General features: G+C 40.1%; 2 protein-coding genes across 9 annotated transcripts; one reads left to right on the top strand and one right to left on the bottom strand.

Annotated features, from left to right (window-relative positions):
- Positions 1–208: 208 nt before the first annotated feature.
- LOC112978821 (recQ-mediated genome instability protein 1) lies at positions 209–4339 on the bottom strand. Of its 3 annotated transcripts, none has more exons than XM_026092560.2 (2): positions 4200–4339; positions 209–2984 (listed from the first exon to the last, which is right to left on the bottom strand). In XM_026092560.2, exon 2 carries the CDS (start codon positions 2949–2951, stop codon positions 1077–1079), a length of 1875 nt encoding a protein of 624 aa, XP_025948345.2. In that variant the 5' UTR covers positions 2952–2984; positions 4200–4339; the 3' UTR covers positions 209–1076. The 3 variants fall into 3 exon arrangements, with proteins under 3 accessions (XP_025948345.2, XP_064357725.1, XP_025948347.2); XM_064501655.1 differs by having other exon boundaries at positions 209–2955; positions 4200–4319; XM_026092562.2 differs by lacking the exon at positions 4200–4339 and adding an exon at positions 3993–4191.
- A 29-nt stretch (positions 4340–4368) lies between these two features.
- On the top strand, positions 4369–22874 carry LOC112978822 (heterogeneous nuclear ribonucleoprotein K). Of its 6 annotated transcripts, none has more exons than XM_026092563.2 (16): positions 4369–4503; positions 7192–7271; positions 7376–7455; positions 8354–8463; positions 9813–9869; positions 11330–11373; positions 12284–12356; positions 12918–13031; positions 14072–14200; positions 14737–15044; positions 15383–15437; positions 18818–18868; positions 20786–20807; positions 20885–20967; positions 21394–21563; positions 22353–22874. In XM_026092563.2, exons 3-16 carry the CDS (start codon positions 7407–7409, stop codon positions 22384–22386), a joined length of 1299 nt encoding a protein of 432 aa, XP_025948348.1. In that variant the 5' UTR covers positions 4369–4503; positions 7192–7271; positions 7376–7406; the 3' UTR covers positions 22387–22874. The 6 variants fall into 6 exon arrangements, with proteins under 6 accessions (XP_025948348.1, XP_064357730.1, XP_064357729.1 ...); XM_064501660.1 differs by lacking the exon at positions 4369–4503 and adding an exon at positions 4661–4798 and having other exon boundaries at positions 8366–8463; positions 22414–22874; XM_064501659.1 differs by lacking the exon at positions 4369–4503 and adding an exon at positions 4661–4798 and having other exon boundaries at positions 8366–8463.
- Positions 22875–24035: the final 1161 nt, after the last annotated feature.

Raw genomic sequence — 24035 nt, 5'->3', positions numbered from 1 at the left:
TTCTTAGCAAGTTACATCAATATTGCACAGAATTCTCTTGCCATTCATCCTCTACCCCAGACAGGATATTGAATTCTACTGTTTTCAAAAAAAAAAAAAAACAGGGTAGAAAGTAAAGAAAGAAAAAAACAAGCAATCCATTTCTCATACCTTTAAACACAGTAAAGTGTATGTCTCCTTTGAAAGGGACTAACGAGCTTCCATCAAAAAGTTTTCATTTAAACTTTAATTGGCTTTTTAAAAAATACATTCTAAAAGCAGAAATCAAAAAAAACCCACAAAACTTAAGGCCAACACAGGTATACAACATATATGATGCCTATCAAGTATACAACTACACCGTGAGGAGATTAGACTAGTAAATACTATAAAAGCTAATTAATAAGGTTGGCTGTGGGTTCAAAACTATTAGTAATGATTAGCATTAGCAAGACAAAAATAGATTCCCCATGTTACAATCATTCTTTTCTGTTAATAAAGGATTATTTTAAAATATTTTGAGGCTTTTTTTTAAACAAGTACATAGATTTTTATTCCATTTAAGTATGCACTTTTTTTCTCACCTGAATATTTAGAATAAGGTGATCCTTCACTTCAGGTTCTTGAAGACAAATTATGCATATAAATTTTCAAGTTGGCATAGTCAGAACATCTAAACAATAATTCTTTGTTTAATCGCTTTCCTCTGAGAAGAGACTGGCAGTCTCCAATAACTATCTTTTAAAAATCAGGTTAGTAATCATCCTCTTAAGTGCAAGAATGAGCTAATCTTCTTTTTATTAACCATTTCCTGACAAAATCTGCTACTCCAGATCACCAGTCAACAACATGGAGGATTTTGCAGAATAAGTGATACATGATTTTCTTAAGTCAAACATATTTGAAGTTTATTTAAATATGCTCATCATAAGAAACAAATGGCTATGTTCCCCCCTCCCCCATCATCTCCACCTCTCACTCTTCCACTATTTTTCTCAAGAGAGAACAACGTATCACTGAACTTTAACTTTTAACAGTCCCCTGGGGGAAATCTTGACTGAAATGTTCCTAATCCACATTCTGTAAGTTTTCACATGTTATTTATACACACGTTTCTTCAACTGTTCTAGATGCCTTGCATCAGCATCCTGTAGAATTAATACAGTGGCTTTAGACTGAAAAGGATCAAACTCTATAGTCATCAAACAACAGAGATCTATTAGGTGTCTTTGACATTTTTCTAAACCATCCTTAAGCTTTGCATGTGAGGTAGGATCTTTTTTTAATATATTCATTTCAGGTACTGAAAATCCAATCAAACTTGTCAGAATATCATCAGCAAACTCTACTTCTAGATAAGCCGAACCATCAGAAATTTTTGCCTTTATACCCCAGGACCCATTGCTGCTTGTGAGCTTTCCAGTCAGAGTTACAATAAAACATTTGACTTTCAGAATTGTAACAGTTTCTGGTCTTTTTGCAAGGAGAACAGAAATGTATGTGAAAGGTGGAGAACACAAATCAACATCATGCGCCTCTACTGCTTTGCGAGTAAAGGTTTGTATATCACGCTTCTGCTGATCTGCCTCTGAGTCTGTTTTTGAGAAACATACTGGCTCACTGTTTAGCAGCCTGCTGTCAGAAGTGTTCTGGGATTTTTGTCTGCTCTCAGCTAGCTCGGTATCATTGAACCTTTCTTTGGGAGTATTATCCAAAGAGAAATCTGCAGAACTGTTGGTCTGATGTACGCTATTATGCTGTGAAGGATCACTCGTACTATTTCTACCTCCAGTAGATACTCTTGTTCCAAAAGTCTTTTGGTTGCTGGTAGCTTCTACAGGTTTCTCTCTCTCATTCTTGTCATCTGTTTCGTAAGTGCCATTCAAAGATGAATCGCATGAGCTTCTAGACATATGTGGAAGTCTCTCAGTAACTAAACCTACGTTTCTGTTCCTGACCACTGGTGGCTCTTCCAGCTCTCTTTGGATCTCTTCTTCCAGAAGCAAGTCATCTTCCAAAGGAAAGTCATTTAAAAAGCCATCAGCACATTCCATAGGACATGAAATTTGTTCATCTGAACAAGGAAACGGATTTCCAAATTCTTGTTGCAAAACATTTCCATTGTGTGAACTTGAGGTTGTGCTAAAATTACTGCTTCTACTGCAATACCCACTCTCTAAAGGCATTTCATTGTTTAAAGTAAATTCATTATTTTCCTCAAGACTGGCTAAAAGCTCTTCATCTGAAGGGCCTAGAGCTTGCCCTAATTCGTCTACAGGCCTTGGAACAGCTTGTTCATGATCAGTTCGTCCAACAGGATTAGGGTTCTCAGCTTCTCCAATTAATCTAGCAAGGACTCTATCCTGACTGTACTCCTCTAGAAGAGCATCCACTTCACCTCCCAACAATTTTACATTTTCTGGTTTAAGCAAAAGGACTCCAAGACGATATGCAATGTTACCCTGTACAGTGATTTTTGTTCCTGGAAGAAGATTACTATGGAGGACAGGAACTGGTTGATATTCCATGCCCTGAATTTGATGTACTCCATCAGTTAGCTGCAGCATTAGCATTCGAGTAGGCTTTGCTTCCCAGGGCTTTTGGAATGCCTGAGTGTTGGCTGTTACTTCTTCATTTACAGTACTTTTTCCTCTTAGCTTCTGCAACTGGGAATATGCTGGCTGGCTAACATCAACTAGAGAATCAATCTGTATTGAGAAGAAGCCAGACAATTCTCCTTTGGGGGCATCCAAGATGCAATCAGGCAAAATGGGATATTCCAAATCTCTTAGATCTGTGAGAAGCCATTGCTCAAACACCTGTTTGTTAATCTGAGCTTGACTTAAGTTACTACCACTATTTTCTTCCTGGATCCAATTAATACATGCTTCCAGCCATGTCAAAGGAACTTTAATATGCCACGTGGATGAAAGCCAAGTTTCTACTCTTGTTGCAATATTTGATGTAGACATTTTCCTTTAAGTTAAAAGAAAAAAATGAATTTCCTAGAAGAAAACCCAAAAAGATATATTTACCCTTCTGACAATTGCTAAAGTTATGACATGTCTCTCACTGGCATTATACAGAAATTTGCTCCCAATTCAGTTCAGTCATTCTAAGTGTGACAATGTAGAAGCAATTCCATAGAACTGGAACACTAAAAATAAACATGCATTTCCAACACTTAAACAAGTCAACTCCAATCAGCATACATAGCCTATGTAGTTTTCTTCTTGTAGTGTATCAGGAGAGTACTGACACTTCTACAAGCAGCCCTTCTTGATGGCTTCATCTTTTCTGTTGAATTAATTGGAAGTATACAAGGGAAATCATTTTGCTGTGGTTGGAAAGAGACAGGACAAAAAAAAATAAATTCTCCTTTTGACAGATTTTTTTTTTGTTCCTGTGGCTGCTGCTGCTAACAGTAACTCTACTTTAGAAACTGACCTTATAAGTTATTGTCCTATCTTATTAGCACTGCTATGAATAGAAGCGGGAGGCCCCATTTGCAATACAAACAAGTTGGGACCTGTGAGCATTTGTACCTCAGAGGTGATTTTTACACGGGAACCGGATGAAAGCTTTGTGACCGAGAAGAGAAGGCTAGCCTGAAATATCAGCGTTGTCTGGAGACCCGGTTCAGCCTTTGACTGCAGCACCACGAAATTTTGGCAGTCATTGTCTCAGGAACATTGGTGGTTAATAAACTCTGGCCTGCTGTTAGCTTTTGAAGTGACTAAGCACATTTAAGGTGTATAACTGTGCGTGGAACCTTATCATCCCCTTAAGATGAAGGGCCAAAAAATCTCAGGGAGCTCGATTTCTCTGCAGAATTACACCAAAAAAACCCCTCAAAGCTGTAAGAATACTTAAGAAACACAAGGCTTGCCTTCTGCCATCAAAACCCGCAGCTAAGCAATAAAAAGCCCTTAAAGCTTTCCCAGATACTGCTCCAATTAAAAAAAGTAAGTGTGCAGCTTCCTCTGGGTGAAGTAACGCACCCGCTCACTCACCACTAGGCCCGAGCCCGCCTTGCGGTAAGACACAGCCCCCGTCCCGCCACTGCCGAGGCGGCTTCCCGCCGGGGATGCGGCCGCCGCGTCCCGAGCCTCCGGTGGCGGCGAGGCCGGACACGGCTCCGCAGGCCGCGGCCCCTCCCGGCCCCTCGGAAGGGGCGAGCGGCGGCAGCGCCGCGGCTCCTCCCCCCGCCCCGCACTTACCCCAGGCGCCACCGGCCGGACGCTGCCGGCTCCCATCACCGGCCGTTAGGGGGGAGGAAAGTGCCCTCCGGGCGCAGCCCCCCAAAACCCCGCGCGCCCCAACGACCAATGGGAGACGCGGAGCAACGCGCGCCTCCAAGGCTCGCGAGAGCTCCACCCCGCCGGCCCTAGGCGGCGAGCGCAAGGCGGAGTTTTCCCAGACGCCATTTTCTCTTCCCGCGACCGAGGCCGCTCTCGCCCCGCTTTGCCGCCTCTCGCCGTCTCCGCCTCCGCCGCCGCCCTCCTCACAGCTCCCTCCTGGCAGGTAGAAGGGACACCGGGGCGAGGCGGGCCGGGCCGGGGCGACGCGCGGCGGATCGCGCTCTTCTCTCCTCGCGGCGCCCGGGCCTGGCTCGCCGTGGCCCGCACGGAGGGCGGGGCGAAGCGGGGTCGGCCCCCGCCCTGATGGGCAGCTGCTTGGGCCAACGGGGCGGCGGCGGGCGCGCGCCGGGGGGAGGCGGCCGGGCCAATCGGCGGGCGGCGCTGGTGGCTGTGCGCGGCCGTGGTGGGGGCTGCTCCCCTTTCTCTCGCAGTCGCGGTGGAGCCGGCGGCGGGCGCAGGTGAGCGCGGCCCGCGGGGACACGCAGCCGGCGGAGGCGGGGGGGGGGGGGGGCGAGCGCGGGGCGGAGGGGGGCCCGGCTAGGCCTGGCCGTGCCGGGGCGAGCGGAGCTGTCGTGGCGCCGCTCTGGGCGATGCGGCGGGCCTGCTCGGGCCCTGCCGCGGGGCTCCAGCCCGCTGGGAGCCGCCGTCGCTGGCTCCCGCAGGGACAGCGGCGGGACCGAGGCCTTTTCTCCCCTCCCTCCTGCCGGCAGGGCGGCGGCGGAATCGGGTAGGTGCGGGCGCCTGGGCTGCGGAAGGGGGCCGTCTCCTCGGCTACTGTGGAGCGGCTTGGGGCAGCCTGTGGGCCGCGGGGGCGCGCGTTGGGCGGGGGAGCGGCGACGGCCGCCGCCTCGGTGCTGCCGCCCTGGTAACTCGGTGCCTGGGGCGAACCGTGGGAGGCATGGCCAGGGGAGGGTGGGCGCTCTGGGCCGCGGCCTGCGCGGAGGCGAGCGCGTGAGGCCGAGCCGGGCGGCGCCGCGGCGGGGCGTGCTTCCTTCGGGCGCCATCGCCGCGGCGGCGGCAGGGCCGCTGCGCTCGGTCGGCCGCGCCGGGGCTGCGGGGCGAGGGCCGCCGGGGCCGCCTTTGTGTTTCCCCGGGAGGAGGGGGGTAAATCTCCTTGTGACCGCGTGGTGGTGGCGGCTCTTCCGCTCCCGGCTCCGCCTAGCAGCGGGCAGGCGCCATTACAGCGGCCGCCATTTCTGCTGATCGCCGCCGCCGCCGGGAAGGTGAGGCGCGGCGCGGCTGTGGGTTATGTAACGCCGCTTCCCCCCCGCCCCTGCCCGCCGGGCTGCGGCGGGAGCGGCGCGAGGGGCAGGGCCGAGCGGCGGCCTGCCGGGGGGGGGGGGGTGGGCGCGCTGCGCCCCTGAGGGAGCGGAGCGGGGGGCGCGCCGGCGGCTGTCGGCCCTTGCCTCGTGTCTGCGGGCGCTGGCACCGCTCCTTCCGTAGCCGTTTTAGCCTCTTGGGGTTTCTAAAGCCGTTGTGTTAGCCAGCGCCGCGGACTCGGCTTGCACAACAGCGCACAGTAACTAACGGAGAGCACCTTCAATGCCTATGACTAAGGGGGATTTGGAGGCTTCATAAGCCTGGTGGAGTATATTACATTTCTTCCCCCGCAGCTCTAAGCTTATTGGGAGGGTCGGAAATAGAATAACCGGGGTCTGAGAGTGCTAGGTATTTGAAGCTTGTGCAGCCTCCCACCTTCCACCCCCCCACCCCCCCCACCCCCCCGGTAATAGCGTTTTGGCAACGTCTCTTTGAGACTTGGCTACACTTTAAGCAGATCATGTCCGTTAGCTCACATCGGGTGTCTGGAAATACCAGTGTGTGGTGGGAAGGCAGTCACGCAGCAGCGGCTGGTTGCAGGAGAGTGCATGCCTACCGGCGGTGCCTGCTGTTAGTCTGCAACAAACAGAGCAACTGCTAATTAGCAGCTGGTTAAGGGGATGTTTAAAAAGCTTAATATATTTCACTTTTTTTCTTCTTGGATTTTCAGGCAAGTTCTCACTTTTTTTTAAAGGCCATGGAGCTTAAGGCAGTAAAATTCAAAGTCGAGGGGGAGACTAGCATTCTTTGTTTGACTGTATTGTCTGTAGAAATGTGTGTTTGAAGAGAATAATACGCCAAATTGTTTCTTTTGCCTGGAATTCTAGTATGGCTTATGAGTTTTCTCAGATGGACTTAAAAAAAAAAAATTGCCAATGAGATGCCTGTTTCACAAAATCAGAAGGAAGTTCAGTTGATTTTGAGGTTCTTGGTGCCTCTGTGGAGAGGATTATATGTAACCAGACTCTGGTATTTTCAACAGGATTTTTCTAAAAGGTGGCTTGTGCATAATTTCTTCTGTTCAGCTGTTACACTTGAATGGAGGCATACTAAAATGTCTGTTAGGAAGTTGATACAGAATTTGTAAAAATTCATGCTGGTGATTATCATACTTGGACTTTTTTAGTCTAAATTGTTTAAAACTAAACAAGTGGAGCAGATTGAAACAGTGCCCCTTAAAAAGGAAATCCAAAACATGCATTATATAATGCGCTGTAATAGTAACTGGATACCTGCTCACTTTAAATATTTGAAAAACATTTTCAGTAAATGTGAATGTTTAAAACTAGCACGTATCTGAAAACTAAGTAGTCCAGAATAGTTCAGACTGTGGTTGTTTAACTATTTTTGATTATGTTTGGCTGTTATTTCTCCTCTTAGTGATGTGTTTGGCCTTGTTACACTTTCTCTTTAATGAAAAAAAAAAAAAAGCTTTGCAGCAAAAGCTCAGGGCAGATGCCCTTTTTCTGCTATAGTGAGAATTGGAGCTGTAAGTGAACAGAGCCACAACTGATGTATGCTATTTTCATAGGCTCCTGAAGCAATAGGCTGTTGGGTTTTGATCCCGCCCAGAAACACTCGAGTTTTGCTCTGCAAGGATATATAATACCGGTAAGTTCTAGAAGCAGACATTTCTTTCTGCTTTTTCCCTTTACTACGGTGCACAGTTTGTTTTTTCACAAAATACACGTACTAGCTTTTTTATTCTGCAACAGGTTTTATCTGCCCACCTAAGAATAAAAGGTAATGGAGACTGAACAACAGGAGGAGACCTTTACCAACACAGAGACAAATGGTAAATTTTTTAAAGGACTATTTCATTTTGGAAATGTCCATTCTATATCTTAATGCTTCTAAATTTTTTTTAATGCTTTAACTGCATCAGATATGTTTATATCGGCAGTAGTCTTGCATTTTGCGTTTAATCTTGCAATTTCTAATTATCCCATGTGGTTATACATGCTTTTGTATCATCAATGCATAATTTTTCTTTGGGGATATTTTAGATACGGCATAAGTAGCTGAAAGTTGCAGCTAAGGATTTGAAAATATTTGATAGCTAAATATTCAGTACTTGTCTGGACAGCGTCATCATGATAAAAATAGTCGGGCATACATTACTGCATTTTATTTATTGCAGTTGTTACGCTGCGGGTGTAGGTATATATGTGAAATAGCTCTAAATACTAACTTCATTTAAGAGCCTTTTTGGGTGTAATTAGTGAGGAAGTAAAGGTATTAAAGTATTAAGTTGATCTGTGCCAGTTTTTCAAAACAGTATTTGAAATGCAGCTTTCCTATTATTCCACCACTATTTCAGTATTGGACAAACTACTTCTGAGCTTTTTGGCTGGAAGGTTTTTTCCCCAATTGTAAATAATGAAGGAGATACTAGGTAGGTGATGCTGTGCTGCCTTAAACAGCACATCGTAAATTGGTTACTGGCTAAATGTGCAGAATTCTCATTTAAACTGTAGTTCATAGATTTTAAATGGGTTTTCAGTAGTTAGTTGTTTTGTAGGCTGATGAGGTAAAAACCTGTTTCTGTACTATAGAATCTCAGGGCGGATGTCCAAAATTAGTGTCGGGCTAATAGGAAAGAATGCTTTATTAGAAATACTGTGCATAAGCTTGACGTGCATTCCATTTTATTACAACTTAGTTAAATAAATGTTTGTGTTTCCCCCCTATGGACCTGTCTACAGGCAAACGTCCTGCAGAAGATATGGAAGAAGAACAGGCCTTCAAAAGATCTCGAAATACAGATGAGATGGTTGAATTACGCATCCTGCTTCAGAGCAAAGTATGCTTTTTTAATATCACCCTGCTACTGCTTAGGGCATTTTTTAAGACAGTGGTGACAAAGTGTGTTTTGGGGTGTATGTTTAGAAAGAACACATGCTTTATTTAATGTAACACATTAGGAATATTTATATATGCATTAATGGTAGAAGTGTCTTCCAATGGCATCAGATACAATAATTTTTTTTTTTTTTTCAAATAAAAGTCTTTAATGGACTATGGGACTTTGTTCTATTTTTTCAGGAAGTTTTTTTTAAATCAACAGAGATTATAAGCTGTTTCTCATATTTTTGAGTAGAAGGTCGTGGTTTTGAGGGGAACGATTGTACATTAGTCTCTGGCAAGCAGCAGTTTAGAGAATGATCAGCTAATGATTGTGAATTGAATGTGAGAAGTAAGGTGACTTTTTCAGGATCTTATTAATTCTTCCTAACAGATTTAGTAAATTGATTTGTATGTATCAACTGGAAGAAAAGTGAGAGTAACACTTAAGAGGTTGCAACAGCTTCATAGACTAGTTTAAATTATCACAATAAAGTATTTATGAATCTGTTCTAGTGTTTCTACTTGTTACCTATGAATTTGAGTTTTGTTGCATCTAAAGTTGTTCGGTCTTTCGTGTTGGGATGGGGAGCTTTACCTTAACTCTGCATGGTATTTCTGAGCAATAGTCAGGTTATGTGGAGTGTTGCAGAATGTTCACATACTGTTAGACTCATGAACTGCATAATAAAAGCTGTAGTTTAGCATGTAGTCCTTGAGATAACCTGGTAAAAATGTAAGTTTTGAGATTAGTGACTGTTTATATGGGCCTTAACTTTTTTGGACTGTACAGGTCTGTGAGGTCAGTCAAGATGCATAGATATAAACCAGAAACAGTGCTTGAAATTATCAAAAGCATTCAGAGTGGGAAAATGAAGTTTGCAAACGTTTTAAAACAAACAAAAGTGATAAATCATTCACCTACATAACATGTGGAATCCTATAAGATACTTTTTGGGGGTCGTATTCCAACTATGAGATTGTTTTAACGCAGGCAGAATTGCCTAGCAACTTAAATCTGGAATTGAAATAATATAGGCTGCAAAATTGAATATATTTATCTTTCTTATGTTAAGTGACGAGCTGTTTTGGCCTTTTTTTTTTTTTTTTTTTTTTTTTCCATTGACAAAGTATGTCAGTTGATCATTAATTTAATGTGAACCTTTCACAAGCAGAACACTCCCTCTCCCCCGGCACAATGCAGTGCAGGAGGTAATGCAGAAATAGATACATCATTCTTAGTCTTCAGTTCAGAAACATAGGCTGTGCTGTGTTGGCATAACATAACTTCTGAAAACTGTTTTTCAGAATGCTGGAGCAGTGATTGGAAAAGGTGGCAAAAATATTAAGGCACTTCGTACAGACGTGAGTATATATGAGTTTGAACTAATTTAACACCAATTCTTTCAGAGCACTACGTTGAAAACTTGCGCGCATTTCTAGAAATTGAGGAATTCAACTCTAGACATCAATAGTCTAGCTACAAGCCATTTTTAATGATTGTTAGAGTAGATAACTTAGTTTTTCAGTTTGTATTGTAATTAAAACTCAGCTTGAGTCATGTGGGAGGAGAGGTTTATATTAAACCTCTTTGCTTTCTAAAAGGATTCCACTAAATTATACACTTCAAGTGAGTTAACATCTTAATTAGAAATATTGACAAAGCTTAAAGCCCTTAATTGTACCATTTCCCATATGTGTGAATCAATTATAGTACTACTGAAACCATTGCAGGTGGCTGGCTTAAACCAGTGATAGAGAAATTCTTTAACTTCCTTTAAAAAACAAACAAAAAAAACTGTCCATCTGTTCTTCCTTCAACAGCTTGCACATGAAGCACAAAAACATTGATGTTAAGGCTGCATGATTTAAATATGGGTATAGAACAGTAAAGAAACACTTTATTCTGTTACTTGAAAGCATTTTTAAGTGGTCGTGACTTACTTACCTATTCACATTTTTTAGTGGGTTGACTCTTGTGATTAGACACATGTTCAGCGTTAATGTTATGTATTTATAAAACTTGGCAGTGCTTCTTAAATTCCATTTGTTTACACTCCTGTACTTAACATCAGCTACGACTTCAGCAATTTTTCAAGCAATACTCTGTTCAACACAATATTTGGTAATACATCATTACACAATCGGTTCCAACTAAGTTCATAAACTATAGCAACTAGAATTGAGGATTAAGTTGAAATGGTCAGGAATCATACATACGCTCACTAACTTTGGCAGCTAGTGGTTTTTGTCTTTTTTTTTTTATTTTTTTTAAGTAAATTAGATAAATCACCTAAGTCCAGATATTTTAGACTGGTCTGGAACTTTCCCGATTTGCCCAAGGTTTTTGTCATATGGATCTTGACAGGTTTTGTGTCTACCCTCATGAGCCAGCCTGCTACTGAAACATCGTATGTTAAAAAGTAGTTTAGTCAGATCAAGTAACTCACTTCTAAGGTCCATACTGTTAAGCCACAGTCGATGTAGCAATCCGTTATTGTGTTAGTCTTCAGAACAACTTAAGCTTGTTTCATTAATTGAGAGTAATGAGTATAGTTTGTATTAAATTAAAATTTATTGCTTTTCCCCCTTTTCCCTCTCCTTGTTTTTTTGGCCATATATCTCCGTTGCCCATGTACTGGATCGACTTGCCCCTGCGTTGCCCACCATGACGTTGGCCCATCCGCCCCTGAACGCCCATGTGAAAACCCTGGTTGGCTATGCCCAAAAATGTGCTCGTTGCCAAACGGGTACCATACTTGACAACTTCCGATTGAATACCCATGCCCAATGCCAACATCCACGAACGCCAATGACCAATGCAGTACAATGCCAGTGTTTCAGTCCCAGACAGCAGTGGCCCCGAGCGGTATGTCCCAACAGTTTATGCCTCACTGCCTGATTAGAAAGAGAGAAATGTATTTTATTACCTGCCTTTTATATAATTAAATAGTATCCCCTTATAGACGGTGTATTGTTTTTTCAAGTTTTCTGTCTTATTTTCCCCATTAAGTCTTTTTGTCACTGAACTTTTACGTGAGTTGCCCACCCAAACAATCCACTAATTTTATTTCAATGGAAGGAGCACAGCTTCAAGTGTTGCATATTCGCTGCATTGTAAATCAAATTGTTTCGAAATAGTCTCTCGCTCTGTCTTTGTGGCCCACCTTGCTCCCCCCCAACATTGCCTGTTCATAATTATTTCTGATGAAATGCTAACTCTCTGGTTCACTTTTCTTCACTTCTCATTTGTGTTGTCTTTTTTTTGTCTTGCATTTGTATTTGTTTTCTTGCGGAGCCCATTAGTAATCTAATTTCTAACGGGTCTCATAACCTTACTCCAAATATAATGTTCACCACTTGCATATCCCCTCTTTTTCTACGAGAAGGTGTGCCAGTTTTACCAATGTAATAGCGAGGGTATCCTAAATTAGTGGTGGCGGGGAACATGAATATTCACTTCTACTTTCAGTTCTGCGTCAATTTCTTGCCCACTTAATCTGAGCCCTTCCAAAGCCCATTCTCTTTCTCTTTCTCTCTCTCTCTCTGCAAGACCTACCTAATCTTAAATTTATCATGCATATATATTGGGCATAAACAAAGATGCATGTGTTGTAAATTCAGTTAACAGGTTTACTTTAAATGGGGAATATTATTTGTAAGTTCTTCTGTGTAGTAAATCTTGTTAGAATTTTGTGCGTGATTATGAATACAAAACTTACTTCCGCTTCTTCTTTTCCACCTTCTCCATATTATCTGGCACTTATGGCCTCTGACAGCATCTTGAGTATAAGTGCAGATATAGAGACAATTGGAGAAATCTTGAAGAAGATTATCCCTACTTTAGAAGAGGTATGTCTCTTAGGTTTGTTTCTTCTTCAGAGCCTTTAAAACAAAATGATTCTAGATGATTCCATGCTATTTTATTATGTTATATCAGAAAAAAGCAGCCTATTTTTGAAAAGAGGCCTGGAGCTCTCAAACTGTGTTGGTATTCTGTTTTTTGTAGAGGATGGAGACAGTCTCTCCTTACTAAATTAATGTTTAGAACCATCTTCTCCCCTTCCAGACACCTATCTCCTGACTTATTAAGGCCCAAGTTCGATGTAGCTGTACTGTAATTTGTATCATGACTTGGCTTTGTAAGAGAGTGTGTTGTACTGTTTGATATCTTGTTAAATTTGTATAGAAAGTTATGCAGTGTAATGAAAGAAATACGGAAAGCCAATTTGACATTACTTTACTTGGAGGCAAGGTGCGTAAGTAGTAATTCTATCATAGCAAATACAGAATTACAGTTCAGCAACAAATTAGGTCATAGCATGGTGTTTGGGGAAGAAAAACAAAACCAGTGCATTAAATATTTTCTGGGAATAATATTTCATTCTTTATTTGTATGAATCTTACTTGCAGTATCAACACTACAAAGGCAGTGACTTTGACTGCGAATTAAGACTTCTAATTCACCAGAGTCTGGCAGGAGGAATTATTGGTGTCAAGGGTGCTAAAATCAAAGAACTCAGAGAGGTATTGTTTCCTATTCTTTTTAGATTTGGCTTTTGTTTTATGAACAGCTTAGTGTTTTGTGTTCATAAGCAGCAAGTGTTGGTATCTTCTGTGCAATAATTCCTTCACAACATACATGGTTTCTGTGTTCTGGTATCAATCTGTGAGTTACTTATTACAGCTTGCAAACCCTCAGAAATTAGTGGCTGTTGGTGATAGAGGACTTCTCATCGAGCTTTTAAGGACATTAGCAGTAGAGCAATCTGTATAAAGAAAAGATTTTATTTCATTTAATTAAAACAGCATTCATCGCTCTTTTTGGAATGAACTGCTGGATGGACTAGGTTTGTTGGTGTGGAAGACATGCAGAACAGTTCAGGGTGGACATACCTTCATGAACTCCTAAGATAATTTAATAGATGTTTGAATTTTTCTGTAAAAGGGCAGAATGTTCAAAAAAAATTTTCCACCTCTTTGAAGATAACTTTATTCCTCCACCGATGGAAAATAATGTTCTGAAAAGCTGGTGGTCTCTATGAATCTAGAGAGTTGCCTTCTGTCTTTTCCCTGGCATTGTATCAAAGGGAATTTCAGGTCAGTTTAGATGTAAGCTGTATCTCTTTGTATGGGCTGAGGGAGGTAAGATGACTAAACATAATTCTAGCAGCGTCATAGTTTTGCATCCAAAGTATGTTTTTTATGGCATGTGAAGATTAATATACCCTGTAAGCTCGCAATGGCTACGTGGTTCCTTTGCTAATGCTTAATTGAATGGCAGTATAGATGAGCCATAATTGAAAGATCAGAAATTAAATGTTTTTTCTTTTCACTAGCATTTCATACAAAATCATGTCATTGCAGATCTTTTAAAGTTCATCTGCTAAAATTAAATTTGTTGTGAGAACTCAGAAGCAAGTTAAAGTGACTGTGAGTTGAATAGTCTATAGTTTTATTGTTTCTTTAAAGGTTTTCTAACGTCTGTTACCGTTATTGTTTTCAGTAAGTTTATAAAGTTGTTTAAAATACTTGTATTTGAAAATCTTGAGCTTTTCCTTCAACAGAACACTCAGACCACCATTAAGCTCTTCCAAGAGTGTTGTCCTCATTCCACTGACAGAGTGGTGCTTATTGGAGGAAAACCGGATAGAGTTGTGGAATGTATCAAGATTATCCTGGATCTTATCTCTGAGGTAATGTGTGTTAAATAGGTTTATTCTGTTCTTTCATTGCCCTTCATGGAAGTTAAGGGATGATTTGGATGGAAAATCGTGTATTTCCATGTTATATTTTGAATTTGGTACCTCTTACTTCTGCATAACAAGGTGTTGGACTGTTAGCAGCCATTGAAATTATTCCTGTGTTCTGGAATTGGGATGCACATTATGGGAGAGGAAAGCTATTTTTGATACAAGTGAACCATTATTTGTGCTTTGCGTATCAGTAAGATGAGAAATTAAAATTGGAGAGTAAGGGATGCAAATTTAAATGCCACTGATCAGTGACAGGAGTTTCTCTGTCATAGTGAAAATCATAGGAAGCACATCACCTTCTCTGCTGGATAAAATGATAGCTTTTCTACCTAGTGTTGTTAAACTAAGAGTCGTCATAACATGTTCAGAATGTATAAATTCATATTTATATGTTTAATATATTAACTCAAATATGCTAACTGTTAACAGGCAGTGCTAACTCAGGGAGGGGTTTGTTTTTGTTTTAATTGTTTTAGTCTCCAATTAAAGGACGGGCCCAGCCTTACGATCCCAATTTCTATGATGAAACATATGACTATGGTGGCTTCACAATGATGTTTGATGATAGAAGGGGACGTCCTGTAGGATTTCCAATGCGTGGAAGAGGAGGTTTTGATCGAATGCCTCCTGGTCGTGGTGGACGACCTATGCCTCCATCAAGAAGAGACTATGATGATATGAGCCCTCGCAGAGGACCTCCACCACCTCCCCCAGGTCGTGGGGGCAGAGGTGGCAGCAGAGCTCGTAATCTTCCTCTTCCTCCTCCGCCACCTCCTCGTGGCGGGTGAGTTGTTACGTAAATACATTGTGTAAAACTCGAACAGAATTCATTGAATCATGGAAGTGTGAAACACAAACATGTTGGTAGTGGTTATGCAGGATCAAGGGTTTATTGCACCAGCCTATTTTGAAAAGTATTTTAATTGAATTATTTGCTGCACAGTAGCAGTCTACCAGAACTATAGCCAATAGTTCTTTAAGTTTTTTGTAATGTCATTTAAAACTTGGCTAAAACAGTCAGAATTTCTGAATTCTGTGTACATCATGAATGTGAAAATCTTAATCGGAGTATACAAACTAGTTTATAACACAAGTGATGTGCTGCTGCTTTTCTCATTTTAGAGATCTTATGTCTTATGACCGAAGGGGCAGACCTGGAGACCGTTATGATGGAATGGTAGGAATTTAAAATTCATATTGTTTTATTTAGTGAACACAGGACTTTGAATATCTGAAGAAATTTGAGTCCCTGTATTTAAATATGGGACATACATGCATTTGATAATTTTAGATATATCGGGGTGTTTTGCCCGTACAGATAGTCCTTCCTGATGAGGAATGTTTGGAGTGTAAAGAGTCATCTGGGGTGTGATCTGCTCCAGCATCTGTCTTTTCCTCCCACCATCAACAATGGTATAGAAAGTTAGACTGTGCCCCACCCTGCAGGTTTAATTGCACTGACCTTTTAGGGTTTGGGGGTGGGGGTGGTGTTTTAGTGATGTCAGAAATAGAAATTGGGAGGCTTTTCATGTCAAGAAAATAAATTAGAACAATCTTCTGTTAAATTCTGCTAACAGGACAGTTTTTGATTCAGGCAAGCGTTCTTAATGCGTCACTTAGATAACTTGAATATTATCTTTGTAGATCTCCAGTTGGTCTGGCAGATCATTCCTTCTTCAAATGAGTTCTTGCCTATTTTGCAGATTTCTATGTTTGCAAAAAAAAATTATTCTGATTCCAAACATTTTGGAGGCAGGGCCACTGATAAGTTGATGAAATCGGATATATTCAATTATGTCAGTGCTAGCTGTTGCTGAGGAAACGAATTTTGTAAGATTTAGAAGCTTAAAAAGGCTGACTTAAAGATACTCTTCCATTGTATACTCTGAAATGCATTTTTCCAGTGGTCATCTGCTGTTGTACTAGACTCCTGTTTCCTGGGAATAGAAGTCATAGGCATCCAGGAGTTAAAATTCTGGAGTAGCAATCTTTGTTTCTGCTCTGGCTCTGTTTGGCACTTTACTTAAAATGACAGATGAGACAAGATAAAAATTTTTGTGAATGGAAGAGAAAGGGATGGAGAGGAGCCGTGAACTGGACTACCTAAACAAGGTTTACACTTTTCCTCCATGTGGGAGGAAAACTTGCTGGAAGTAGGTATTACAGGAATATCAAAATTGGGACACCAGAAGCTTGTCAAAAATATTGAAAGGAAACTTAAAATTATAATCCGTTTGGACTCTGTCTAACCTGACTTTTATCAGGTTGATCTTGGCTTTCTTGACATGAGTTTCTACAGGTAAGTATAATCATCATTGCCAGTTTTCTGGGTTCCAATAAGCAATTATTTTCTTGTGACAGTGGAATTGCTCTTGTCTTTGGATGTGTTATACCAGCGTTTCATAGCCTACTTAAACTGAGGACTGCTTCCCAACATGGATTTTAGTTATCCATAATCCCAGTATCCTTAATTGTAAAAGTAGATGAGAAGTTCTCATGTGGATTGTGAGGCTGAAACTGGAAGTGTGATGCCAGAAACAAAGTCTTCTGATGCTGCTGTTTGTTTCATATAGAAAACATTCTTTAGCAAAACATTTAATGTGTGGGAAAGGCTGGTTTCAAAGAGCAGGAACACTATCTTATGTCCATACATTAAAAAACAAGATCCTCTGTTCAGATCAAGATCGAGGTCTTAGATGCTGAATGTACAGAAATCCTCACTTTCTGCTAGTTCTCCTTTTCGCTAGAGGCAGAAAGATTCAGTAGTTCGGATGCTGAACCTGGAATTTCTGAGATACAACAATATTGACAGCCTTGTAAATTTTAAGATAGTAGGAAAAAAAAAACACTTTAAAAAAAAATACCTTGTTTGTATAAAGTCTCCTGCATAACTAAATGGTTGTCTCTTAGTCTGGTTTACATTGTAACTGGGCACTACTAGTTATAAGAGTTCATTTGGTTTATAATCTCTTTTCTGAAGGTGTTTCCTAAAGGGGAGACATGCACGGTTTCTCTATTACAGAACTATACGTTTCCATCTGTAACAACTCCAGATCAAATGCTTGTGGACCATAAAGGACATTTTGATAGTTGAGACAACCTGACTGTCTGTATTCCTGCTATTTCTAAGCACCTTTTGGCGTGGGAGTGTTCAGATACATAACACGCACATACGGAAACAAAGTGGATGAGCTTTTTTTATCTGGCCAATTTCTAGTGTTTCCAAAGTATTTTTAAATTAGTTAATTGGGAAGTAAATTAGAATGTCTGTTTAAAGTGGAGTATATAATCAGACTTCTAATCTGTCTTTGCTTATTCAAATGCTTCCCAGTTCTTGATACTTTTAATCTATTTTTATATATATATATGCACATCTATGTGTATAAACACTTCAACAGAGGTCATCTATGTGTATAAACACTTCAACAGAGGTATGCACATAAAGGATATGGAATGTGCTTAATATTTAAGAGATTTGACATTAAAAAGCATGTAAGAAATCGGTAACAAAAATGTTTGATAAGTCTTGTGTTTATCTGTTTAAATACCAGAAGAAGTTAACAGAACTTCACTCTTCTAGGATGGTGCCTCAAAAATAAGGCATCAAGTTATAACAAGAATTTGCTGCCATCAGTTAGGATGGCATGCATCTTCTTTCATTAGATGTAAAAGTTGATATAATTTTTGTTAATGCTGTGTTTGTTGCCCTATTCAGCCAGTGTTTCATTTGGTTTCCATTTTAGTGCCAGTAGTAGCTAGCACAAATGAGTCTGTAGAGTACCAATGAACTCTTACATTTCAGTGTGCTGTTCATATTCTGTTTTGCATTTATTTTTAATCCTGCAAAGGCCTTTGCCTTAATGGTAACTTAAAGTGGATTCTACAAATTACGTTTTTATAATTGTCCTCTGACTCTTTTTTTTTTTTTTTTCCTTCAGCATTTGTTGTAGAATTGTGAAGGAAAGAAATTCTAAATACCACTTTTCAAATGTAATTAGCTTGTTACTATAGTTCTGTGTATATTGCTAGCTAGTTCTTGGCTACATGAGGTATATGGGAATGAACTAAAATGTGATAAGCCATGTCCTTCCTATTTGATCTGCTGTTGACATGGAGATAAGGACTTGTTTTGGTCTTTTTAAATTTTTTTTTAACATGAGAAATAAAAGGTTTTGATACCTATGGGTAGTATCTTTTGTAAATGGTACTTCATTAGCACTTAAACATCTTTGAGGGAAAAAAAAATATTCAAACTTTGCCCTACCCTTATTTGTCTGACACTCTTTGCAAGAGGTAAATCTGTTGACTATAGAAAGAGGGAAGAAATTAATGTAATCAGTTAGAGTACCCATACAGTGAAAGTAAAAGTGAGCAAGTCTTGTCACTGGTCTATTTTTATGTACTTTTGAGTCTCTGTAGTAGATTAGGTGTTAAGGAAAATATTTCTCTGTATCTGTACGTGTTTGCTTGCAATGCAAAGTTACTCGTAAGCCTCCTTGAGATGGACTTAATTTGGATCCATTTCCTCTCTTCCTCATGTCGTGTTGTACCTGGAAGATGATGCAGTGTCATGTGGATGCCTGTGATGACATGCAACCACCAGAATTGGTGAGTGTGCATCTTTTATTTGACTGGTTTAATAGCTCATTGCGCAAAAATAACTTACTTGAATGGTCTTAGTAATAACTGGAATTACTTGAGCTCGAGTTTAGTGAGTGGCAGCTTGCAGCCACTGAAAATCCGTAAGGCTGTCCTCCTCATTCAGAGTATCACCAGTTTATATCCTAAGTGTGTCCTGGGCAGGCAGTTAATGTTCCACAAGGAGCAGCACAGCCAAAGGAGAGTAGCTTTTCTGTTGTATTGCCTCATGTACCCCATTTTAGTGTTCTAAATCATAACTGTCACCATGACTCTTCCTTTTTGATAGGACTGGTGGTGCATGCGTTTAGGATATATATTCTTCGTGTTGTGTTTTTTCTCATGTTATGAACAAGAAATTTCAAAAACAGGTCTTTGCTTATTGTTGTGGATAAACTATTCTGCATTACCTGTCTTTGTATTTTAAAGTGTTGCATTTGATTGGACCGATTTTGTTTATCAAATTCTTTACTCCTAAGGGGTTTTAGGAAGGAAAGTTTGAAGAGGGCAGTCAAGTGTTTATGCTGTGTAGAAGATGGCAAAGTGCTGCCAAATATTAAACATCAGTTTCCAGCTTACATAAACACTGCAGCTGTAATTACTTTAGTGATCTGCTGTCAAATTCATTTGCTATTCTGTAGTCTGGGGAGGAGAGCCAGGAAATAAAGGAAAGGAATATTCATTAAAACAGATAAGCACAAAAAAGAAATCCTGTGCAAAACAGCAGCAGAAATAACTGTGTGTTTGTATGAAGTGTGCAGCTCTGATCAGCCTCTGAATTAAGTCCTAAGCAGTGTCCTTCATTCTCCTGTATTTTGCACTCCACTACATGTTCTATTATGCTGTATTACAGTCTCTATTGCTAAGCAACATGATTACACAATATAGGTTGCTTAGAAACAGATGATCAGCTGAACACTTTGGTCTGAATAGCTTCCATTTTGATGTTGTTCCAAAAAGGTAGAAGGTAGTTTAGGTTGGGTTTTTTGGTGGGGGGAGGGAGAGCTGTTGCATTACAATCTCTGCAGACAAGTAATTCACACAAGTTCCTGTGTTTCTGAAGTTCAGTGATTATGTTTATGTTGAATTCTGGAAAAGTGTGCACATCTGTTTTCTACTTGCATAGGAAGGTATAAAAACAGGGTTTTGTGCATTTAGAAGACATTAAACAAATTAAGTGCTTGATATCAAGTACCAGTCTACAAATTCTAAAAAGAAAAGCAGCTAGGAGGGCTGCACTGCAGGGATTTGGATTTGGTATATGGTAGTTTTAGCAGAATGGCAATAATGCATGTTATGATTGTTCCTTATAAGATACAAAGGAGGATTGTAGCGTAATCTGTATGGAGGGTTCAATTACTAAGGTATTCTTGCACAACTTGGTTTTTCATCAAGATACAGATGAAGTAGAAGTGCTGACAATTTACAGGGCAAACTTTTTGACCCAAAACTGAGGTTTCCAATTCTCCTGAGCTATACAGGTTTGTATTAATAAAGCTGAACTCTGATCTTCTGATTTGAATGTTAGTTTAATCGGAGGGTCAGGAATAGGTCAGTGTCAAGAGCTGTCCACCACCAAAAGGGTAACTTGATAAACTGGTATGGCTGGATTCTTCATGTTATTTGATGCCTTACTTTTAGAGGTTTTGACAGGATAGATAGATCTATGAGACTTTTTCCCCCCACACACACACACACCTGGTGGCTTGTCCACTCCCCTCAAAATGCCTTTGACACTTCTATGTTTATAGTAAGGTGGTTTGGAGTATTTGCCTAAATTGGCTCAAAGTTAACAGTGTGGTACTTACGATGAAAACATGTTAACAAAGCATGGCTATTCGCTATTTAAGGGTTTTTTTTTTGTTTCTCTCTCTCTTTCTCTTATAGTTTGAGGGTGGCTCTGGATATGGTAAGTTTTTATATAGAATTTTTACATATGCTTTGTTACTTAGTCATTAGAGGGCTTGATGCATACGTTTAAATCAGACTATTCTTATGCAGGGGGCCGTGGTTCATATGGAGATCTTGGTGGACCCATCATCACAACACAAGTAACGATTCCCAAAGATGTAAGTAAAGTTGATTTTGCTTTTTTTTGTTTGTTTTTTAAATCTGAGAAAGACTACATGAGTAAATCATAGCTATTTGGGGTGCTTGACAGATACTCTTAATATAAAGCAAGTATTTCCAAATAACCAGAAGTCTATTCTTCAGCATATGACTTTAGCGACATACTGAACAATTGCATTAATTGTTAATATTGAATAATAGAGATGGTCTATGTAGCTGCTTTTATGCAAATGAGCAGCTGGTCCTCCCAACTTCATACCACCTGTGTTCATATAATAAGTATTGCAGAGGCTGTTTTGAGTATGTTCCCATTGAAAATCTTAAAAATAAATTCATGGAAGCTACTTGAACACTTCTGTGACGTCTGTGACTGCTTTTACAGAGAAAGTCGTATCAGGAAACGAATGCTTTGTTTTCTCCCCTAGCTGGCTGGATCTATTATTGGAAAGGGAGGCCAGAGAATCAAACAAATACGTCATGAGTCAGGAGCTTCGATCAAAATTGATGAACCGTTAGAAGGCTCAGAAGATCGGATAATAACTATTACAGGAACACAGGACCAGATACAAAATGCACAGTATTTACTGCAGAACAGGCAAGTTGAAGCTTAATGCTGCCCTGGTGTCAATTTGAAACTGACTTTTTTCCCTACTGCATTCTAAAGCTCTTCTCTGTGATGTAGTTTCTAGAAGGCAGGTTTTAAGTAACTATTTGAACCTAACTTCTCCAGTTGGTAGTTCTGCCTTGATTCTCTTCTGTTCTCCATTCTAACTAAAATGAAGACGCCCTCAAAACTAATCTTGCTGGAAGACGCCTTAACCAAGCAGTCCTCTCATTTCCCTGGTGAAAACTGCTGCAAAAAACTACTTGTAATAAATTACATAGAGCCTGTAGAAAATATAGAAGATTTCAGTGGATGTTGGTCTAGTTCTGTGTGGAAGACTAGTGATTTTGTTGTTTTTAGATAACTAAATTGACAACAAATCACAGTCTGCCATATGGCACAGGCCATGCCTCTACAGGACAAGTTGAAATCGATTGGTGCTGTTAATGCAGCATTTCACACCTTGCTGGCATTACTTTTGTCTTTTCTGCCAAATATTAACAGCTTCAGATTTATTTTGCTTAATTTTGCTTTATTAACATGTTGACTATCATAGCAATTTTTAATGTTTAACTTGAATGTTTGGCTTTAGACTACTAATACTTAAATGTGCTTAAAATCGTCCTATACCTATAATTATTAGCCCTTATCTTTAAAAATTAATTACTTTTAAACACTTTAGGAGTTTGTAATTTAATCTTTAAGAATGTCTTTGTGAATATTGATGCAAGATGTATGGTCAATCATTCTAATACATGCTTTTTTCTTTTTCTTTTATAGTGTGAAGCAGTATGCAGATGTTGAAGGATTCTAATGCAAGATTATTTTTTCTTTTTTATAGTGTGAAGCAGTATTCTGGAAAGTTTTTCTAAGACTAGTGAAGAACTGAAGGAGTCCTGCACCCTTTTTTTTTTATCTGCTTCTGTTTAAAAAGCCAACATTCCTCTGCTTCATAGGTGTTCTGCATTTGAGGTGTAGTGGAATCTTTGCTGTCCACCAGATGTAATGTTTTAGTTCCTTACAAATATTTGGGGGGGAGGGAAAGGGCGTGCAAGACTAACATTGAAATTTTGAAACAGCAGCAGAGAGAGTGGATTTTATTTTTGTTCATTGTTGGTGGTAAATTGTAATGTTTTCTGTAACTATTGTGAACACCTTGCTTTATGTACACTGTATTTTTTTTGAAGGGGGGAGAATACTGGTAGTCCACGTGTCCCTGGCATCCTTTAAGAGCAGTGTGCAGAATGTAATGCTCTTTTGTAAGAAACATTTTATGATTTTTAAATAAATTTAGTGAACCTATTCTTGGTGGTCATTATTTTTAGATATGCATAAGGTAATATCTAAAATGGATACCCCCCCCCCCAAGAAGATGCATAAATGAAAGTTGCTGTTAAGCTTGCTCTTCTGCTTCTTTGATATAGATGGAGTTAAATGTTCTTGATAAATTAAAGAAACAGTGTGAAAACAATGGCTCAGCTTTGCTATTTGGGAAAAAATGCAAAAATATTCATGCAAGCTTTGTGTAAAATTTGACTTTTTTGCAAGTGTTTGGCCCTCTTTGCAGTACATATATATATTGGTGACAGTATATAAATAAAGTATTTAAAAACTTTGTGATGTCACTGAGTTACAGTGGTAAAGTACACCTAATTCTAGACAGCTTGCTTAATACAAATAACACTGTTAGAAATGGCAGTTGGTGTACCATTAACGATTGAATTCTAGTTTTCAGAGCTTTCATTTGTATGAGGTAGAAATTTTTATGAATTGGCAAATTGACAGTATCTAACTCTGTAATTGTTTTTCATTGTATACGGACTTAAACTTGTTTGGTTTCCCTGTTGTATGTTGAATTCCATAGGAAATATCTGAGAAATTAAAAAAGATAAAAGTACCTCTGGATATCTCATGTAATACCTTGACATTTGTATTTATAGTTTAAAAGTTTTAATTTCACTTCCTAAATAAAAACATAAATTAAAAAATGCACAAGAACTTTGCACATCTGGATGTGGTGGATCCAGAGTGAGAGTGGATTCTTTTGCTGTTTTTATTTGTGCTAGAGCATTTTACTCTTCTCAGCTCTTTCAGCCATATGGGATAACTCCTGTCATAATAGACAGCTGTAATTGCTATGCAAGGGGAAGGGGTAAGGAGGTAAAAAGAAACTATGATTGATTAAGTTTTTTTAAAGAAAAAAGAAAGAGCTACTTTTGTCTAGGGGAAGGAGCATGCTAGTAATTTGATACACGTGTGGAAAGGCAAAGAGGTAAGGTACACGGAGAAATACTGTAGACAGGTGTTGGACAAAATGCAAATCAATGAAAAGCAAGCACGGGCACAGGCCTTTTCCGTGCAGTTACTGGGTGCGTGCCTGCAGCGGGTCGGGGTTCAGGAGAACGGCCGCGAGTGCCGACGAGCCTTCCCCTCCCCGCGTTACTAAGAGCCGAGCGCCCGCTG

Source organism: Dromaius novaehollandiae, chromosome Z, assembly GCF_036370855.1.
Source record: "Dromaius novaehollandiae isolate bDroNov1 chromosome Z, bDroNov1.hap1, whole genome shotgun sequence".
NCBI classification, from domain to species: domain Eukaryota; kingdom Metazoa; phylum Chordata; class Aves; order Casuariiformes; family Dromaiidae; genus Dromaius; species Dromaius novaehollandiae.
Note: the sequence above shows the minus strand (reverse complement) of the source record. Positions and strands in the feature narration are given on the sequence as shown.